At 45.3% G+C, this 6,731-nt stretch overlaps 1 protein-coding gene across 8 annotated transcripts in view; it reads left to right on the forward strand.

Annotated features, from left to right (window-relative positions):
- The window catches only part of LOC110518744 (carbohydrate sulfotransferase 15), a 126,908-nt gene that overhangs the window by 81,367 nt on the left and 38,810 nt on the right, over window positions 1–6,731 (forward strand). For all 8 annotated transcript variants that reach the window (XR_016493826.1, XR_016493828.1, XR_016493827.1 and 5 more), the window contains exon 2: window positions 2,603–3,561. Coding sequence is in view for 4 of the 8 variants with exons in the window: in XM_090228925.1 (XP_090085051.1) it covers window positions 3,073–3,561 (489 nt within the window). In the remaining 4 variants the exon portion in view is untranslated. The remainder of the gene's footprint in view (window positions 1–2,602; window positions 3,562–6,731) is intronic.

Consider the following 6,731-nt stretch of genomic DNA (forward strand, 5'->3'; position numbering starts at 1 on the left):
TATGTATAATGTATTATGTGTTTCATTGTTGTTGTGATTGAGAGGTTTTCTCCATATAATCACTTGCACTGCTTTGGATCAGGATGAATTGGACGGAACTGTCAAGTGATTTTAAAGGGGGAAACGTCGCTAGTCAGTTTCGGTGGAAGAGTCTGTGATTGGATGAAACGTGACGTAGTTCTTTGTTCTCACTTATTCAATCCTTCCTCTTCCAGGTCACAAGCAGCTGTACAATCTAAACACAATGATGGGTTATTGGTGCTGGGTTATTGGTGCTGGGGTATGGGTTATTTGTACGACCCAATTGTTGGGTTGCAGGGTTTTGGGCCACTCAGTTGGGCTGTTTTCTTTTAAGAACTGCTGGGTTATGGGTTATTGGTGCTGGGTTATTGGTGCTGGGTTATTGGTGCTGGGTTATTGGTGCTGGGTTATTGGTTATTGGTGCTGGGTTATTGGTGCTGGGTTATTGGTTATTGGTGCTGGGTTATTGGTGCTGGGTTATTGGTTATTGGTGCTGGGTTATGGGTTATTGGTGCTGGGTTATGGCTGCTGGGTTATTGGTGCTGGGTTATTGGTTATTGGTGCTGGGTTATTGGTGCTGGGTTATGGGTTATTGGTGCTGGGTTATGGGTTATTGGTGCTGGGTTATTGGTGCTGGGTTATTGGTTATTGGTGCTGGGTTATTGGTGCTGGGTTATTGGTTATTGGTGCTGGGTTATTGGTTATTGGTGCTGGGTTATGGGTTATTGGTGCTGGGTTATGGCTGCTGGGTTATTGGTGCTGGGTTATTGGTTATTGGTGCTGGGTTATTGGTGCTGGGTTATGGGTTATTGGTGCTGGGTTATGGGTTATTGGTGCTGGGTTATTGGTGCTGGGTTATTGGTTATTGGTGCTGGGCTATTGGTGCTGGGTTATTGGTTATTGGTGCTGGGTTATTGGTGCTGGGTTATTGGTTATTGGTGCTGGGTTATGGCTGCTGGGTTATTGGTGCTGGGTTATTGGTTATTGGTGCTGGGTTATTGGTGCTGGGTTATGGGTACTGGGTCATTGGTGCTGGGTTATTGGTGCTGGGTTATTGGTGCTGGGTTATGGGCGCTGGGTTATGGGTTATTGGTGCTGGGTGATGGGTGCTGGGTTATGGGTGCTGGGTTATGGATGCTGGGTTATGGGTGCTGGGTTATGGGTTATTGGTGCTGGGTTATTGGTGCTGGGTGATTGGTGCTGGGTTATGGGTGCTGGGTAATGGGTGCTGGGTTATTGGTGCTGGGTGATTGGTGCTGGGTTATTGGTGCTGGGTAATGGGTGTTGGGTTATTGGTGCTGGGTGATTGGTGCTGGGTTATTGGTGCTGTGCTAGAGGCATAGATTAGTAGGGGGGGCGTGGCTTTCGGAATAGTTATTTACAGCCACCCGTGAGAGTAAACGCCATTCCTGTTAATCTGTTCTGTTGTATAGTTATCACATTAAGGTCAAACATTGACATTTTATGCAGATTTAATGACTCTTATAGAAGTGTATGAGTTCCCTAAAAGCCGATGTAAATGTTTGGTAACAACAAGGTGGTGTTCCTTATTATAATAAGTTAATCATAATGATATTATGATAATTAATCATTTTAATATAATAGAAGAGTGTGTAAAACAAAAACATAAAAACATTTGAATTTGCAGTATATAATATTTAACATTGATGAACAGGAATTACATTTACTCTCACGGGTGGCCAATAATATCTAGCTGAAAGCCACGCCCCCAATAAGCCATTCGTCCTGAAAACAACCTAACCCAGCGTGTGTTGACCCAGCGATGGGTTACTAAATAACCCAGCGTGTGTTCTGTCCAGTATTGACCCAGTGTTGGGTTACTAAATAACCCAGCGATGGGTTACTAAATAACCCAGGGTGTGTTCTGTCCAGTATTGACCCAGTACTGGGTTACTAAATAACCCAGCGTGTGTTCTGTCCAGTATTGACCCAGCGATGGGTTACTAAATAACCCAGGGTGTGTTCTGTCCAGTATTGACCCAGCGATGGGTTACTAAATAACCCAGCGTGTTTTCTGTCCAGTATTGACCCAGCGATGGGTTACTAAATAACCCAGGGTGTGTTCTGTCCAGTATTGACCCAGCGATGGGTTACTAAATAACCCAGGGTGTGTTCTGTCCAGTATTGACCCAGCGATGGGTTACTAAATAACCCAGGGTGTGTTCTGTCCAGTATTGACCCAGCGATGGGTTACTAAATAACCCAGGGTGTGTTCTGTCCAGTATTGACCCAGTGTTGGGTTACTAAATAACCCAGGGTGTGTTCTGTCCAGTATTGACCCAGTGATGGGTTACTAAATATCCCAGGGTGTGTTCTGTCCAGTATTGACCCAGTGTTGGGTTACTAAATAACCCAGTGTGTGTTCTGTCGAGTATTTACCCAGTGTTGGGTTACTAAATAACCCAAATTGGGATGTTTTTAACCCAGCATTTTTTAGATTGTGGATGAATCAGCTAGAAACTTAAGTGTAAAGTCATTTTTAATAGGAAACAGGAAGTTCTACTAGAAGTCCACTTCCTTCTTCTCTGTCACTCATGCCTCTTCTTCTTCCTGTTTCCAGGGCTCCAGTAGTGGTTGAGGAGGTGGTCTGTCTGCACGCAGCATCCCACCCCCAGTATGGATGATCCTCCTGGGCCACAACCATCATACTCCTCCTACCATCTCACTGGCTCTTCCTACCATCTCACTGGCTCCTCCTCCCATCTCACTGGCTCCTCCTCCCATCTCACTGGCTCCTCCTCCCATCTTACTGGCACCACCACCACCACCTCTCCTTCTCCTCCACCACCACCACCTCTCCTTCTCCTCCACCACCAAGTCTCTGAGGCTGAGCAAACCTAGCCGGGCCTCCACCACCCCACCATCACCCCACCACCCAGACCCCACCACCCTGCCACCACAGTGGGTCTTCAGACCTAGCCAGCCCACCATCACCCCACCACCACAGTGGGTCCTCAGACCCAACCACCCTGCCACCACAGTGGGTCTTCAGACCTAGCCAGCCCACCATCACCCCACCTCTCTGTCACCATGACACACATGGACTACGAATACACCCTGTTGGGTTCCTCGATGGAGGACTACAGGAAGAGACCTCTGAAGCCACAGGTGGACGACAGCCCCATGAGCCTGTTCGCCGTGCTGGAGGTGAAACGTGACCCTCTCCATCTCCACCGACCCTGGCCCCGGTGCACCCTGGGATGTGGTACGAGCACCCTGACCTGCTTCAGGAAGGTTAAACTGTACAGCTTCCTGTTCGGCCTCGCCGTCATGTTCCTCATCGTGGCTTCCTATATCCTCACTGGGGACAAGAAGGGCCTCCTCTTGACCCCGTCCCCGTATCACTTCTCTACGGTGCCGAACTCGGGGTCCGGGACTGGGCCCTACCCCTTTAACGTGTCTTCTGCCAAGGACTACGCTACCGTTAAACTGGTGGTGAAGAACATAGCGTCCAAGGTGGAGTTCAGTACTACCAGACAGCTGCCAGAACGCGAGGCGCTATTACACAGTGAGCCACATGTAAGTTCTGCACTGGAGTGTGTGTGTGTGTGTGTGTGTGTGTGTGTGTGTGTGTGTGTGTGTGTGTGTGTGTGTGTGTGTGTCTGTGTGTCTGTGTGTCTCTCTATGTCTCTGTGTGTGTGTGTGTGTATGTGTGTCTCTGTGTCTCTCTGTGTGTATCTGTGTCTCTGTGTGTGTGTGTCTGTGTCTCTCTGTGTCTCTGTGTGTGTGTGTCTTTCTGTGTCTCTCTGTGTGTGTGTGTGTGTGTGTGTGTGTGTGTGTGTGTGTGTGTGTGTGTGTGTGTGTGTGTGTGTGTGTGTGTGTGTGTGTGTGTGTGTGTGTGTGTGTGTGTGTCTTTCTGTGTCTCTCTCTATGTGTGTGTGTGTGTGTGTCTTTCTGTGTCTCTCTGTGTGTGTGTGTGTGTGTGTGTGTGTGTGTGTGTGTGTGTGTGTGTGTGTGTGTGTGTGTGTGTGTGTGTGTGTGTGTGTGTGTGTGTGTGTGTGTGTCTGATCTTGCATTATATTGATCTGTATCTTTAATTAAAAGTCTCAACAAAATATAATTGTTGTAGATTGTTTGGAAAGTTTAATTATATTTACATTCACACCAGGTTCAATTAGAAATAACTTTCATAACATTCCCATATTCTAGTTTTCCCAATTCGTTAGCCCGAAATAACAATTGGCAACCCATCCTTGTGAATCCAAACAAATAACTTGGTACCAGAACGACATAAGATCGTTCCAATGGAAGTCAGGCAGGAACAGGAAGGGCTGAACTCTGATGTTACACAGGTACTTAATAAGTGGGAGGAGGGGTTTGCTAGTTTGTTCTCGGGTAAGGGAAAATGTGGCGTATCTTGAGGAATAATCGAATGAAGACACATGTTCCCTGAAATCTAAACAGGAAAACAACATGCCAAAACACTCTGGTTTAATTTGGATGTCAGACACTTAACCTGCAGAATGGTATAATTATATAGTCAACTAATGATCAACCTGACAACCAGACAGATCATGACTTGGTGGAGAAGATGGAGTCTAATGATCAACCAGACAGATCATGACTTGGTGGAGAAGATGGAGTCTAATGATCAACCTGACAACCAGACAGATAACGACTTGGTGGAGAAGATGGAGTCTAATGATCAACCAGACAGATCATGACTTGGTGGAGAAGATGGAGTCTAATGATCAACCTGACAACCAGACAGATAATGACTTGATGGAGACTAATGATCAACCTGACAACCAGACAGATAATGACTTGGTGGAGAAGATGGAGTCTAATGATCAACCTGACAACCAGACAGATAATGACTTGGTGGAGAAGATGGAGTCTAATGATCAACCTGACAACCAGACAGATCATTACTTGGTGGAGAAGATGGAGTCTAATGATCAACCTGACAACCAGACAGATAATGACTTGATGGAGACTAATGATCAACCTGACAACCAGACAGATAATGACTTGATGGAGACCAATGATCAACCTGACAACCAGACAGATAATGACTTGGTGGAGAAGATGGAGACTAATGATCAACCTGACAACCAGACAGATAATGACTTGGTGTAGAAGATGGAGTCTAATGATCAACCTGACAACCAGACAGATAATGCCTTGGTGGAGAATATGGAGACTAATGATCAACCTGACAATCAGACAGATAATGACTTGGTGTAGATGATGGAGACTAATGATCAACCTGACAATCAGACAGATAATGACTTGGTGTAGATGATGGAAACTAATGATCAACCTGACAATCAGACAGATAATGACTTGGTGGAGAAGATGGAGACTAATGATCAACCTGACAACCAGACAGATAATGACTTGGTGTAGATTATGGAGACTAATGATCAACCTGACAATCAGACAGATAATGACTTGGTGTAGATGATGGAGACTAATGATCAACCTGACAATCAGACAGATAATGACTTGGTGTAGATGATGGAGACTAATGATCAACCTGACAACCAGACAGATAATGACTTGGTGTAGATGATGGAGACTAATGATCAACCTGACAATCAGACAGATAATGACTTGGTGTAGATGATGGAGACTAATGATCAACCTGACAACCAGACAGATAATTTATTTTATATAAACAGCTATTAATAGTTATTTTTCAGTTTTGATTTGGTGAAGAAATTCTCGAGTTCACTAAGCAATTCTAAATATCTGGGTCCTTTACTTTTCTCTACGCTAAACATCTGCCCCCCCAGGCCGACACTGCTCTAGTTATAGGACAAACTAAACCACTCAAAGATATTGGTTATGCTACGTATTCCAAACTGAATCAGACATGCGTGTGTCCTGTTCTGGACTATTCAGCAGGAGTGTGAGGAGATAAGAGGAACATGTTCATAACAGAGCAGTACGTTACTGTGGGGTGGTAAGAGGAACATGTTCATAACAGAGCAGTACGTTACTGTGAGGAGATAAGAGGAACATGTTCATAACAGAGCAGTACGTTACTGTGGGGTGATAAGAGGAACATGTTCATAACAGAGCAGTACGTTACTGTGGGGTGATAAGAGGAACATGTTCATAACAGAGCAGTACGTTACTGTGGGGTGATAAGAGGAACATGTTCATAACAGAGCAGTACGTTACTGTGGGGTGATAAGAGGAACATGTTCATAACAGAGCAGTACGTTACTGTGGGGTGATAAGAGGAACATGTTCATAACAGAGCAGTACGTTACTGTGGGGTGATAAGAGGAACATGTTCATAACAGAGCAGTACGTTACTGTGGGGTGATAAGAGGAACATGTTCATAACAGAGCAGTACGTTACTGTGGGGTGATAAGAGGAACATGTTCATAACAGAGCAGTACGTTACTGTGGGGAGATAAGAGGAACATGTTCATAACAGAGCAGTACGTTACTGTGGGGTGATAAGAGGAACATGTTCATAACAGAGCAGTACGTTACTGTGGGGTGATAAGAGGAACATGTTCATAACAGAGCAGTACGTTACTGTGAGGAGATAAGAGGAACATGTTCATAACAGAGCAGTACGTTACTGTGGGGTGATAAGAGGAACATGTTCATAACAGAGCAGTACGTTACTGTGGGGTGATAAGAGGAACATGTTCATAACAGAGCAGTACGTTACTGTGGGGTGATAAGAGGAACATGTTCATAACAGAGCAGTACGTTACTGTGGGGT

This window comes from Oncorhynchus mykiss, unplaced genomic scaffold, assembly GCF_057628025.1.
Source record: "Oncorhynchus mykiss isolate SJ-2025 unplaced genomic scaffold, ASM5762802v1 scaffold103, whole genome shotgun sequence".
Classification (NCBI taxonomy): Eukaryota; Metazoa; Chordata; class Actinopteri; order Salmoniformes; family Salmonidae; genus Oncorhynchus; species Oncorhynchus mykiss.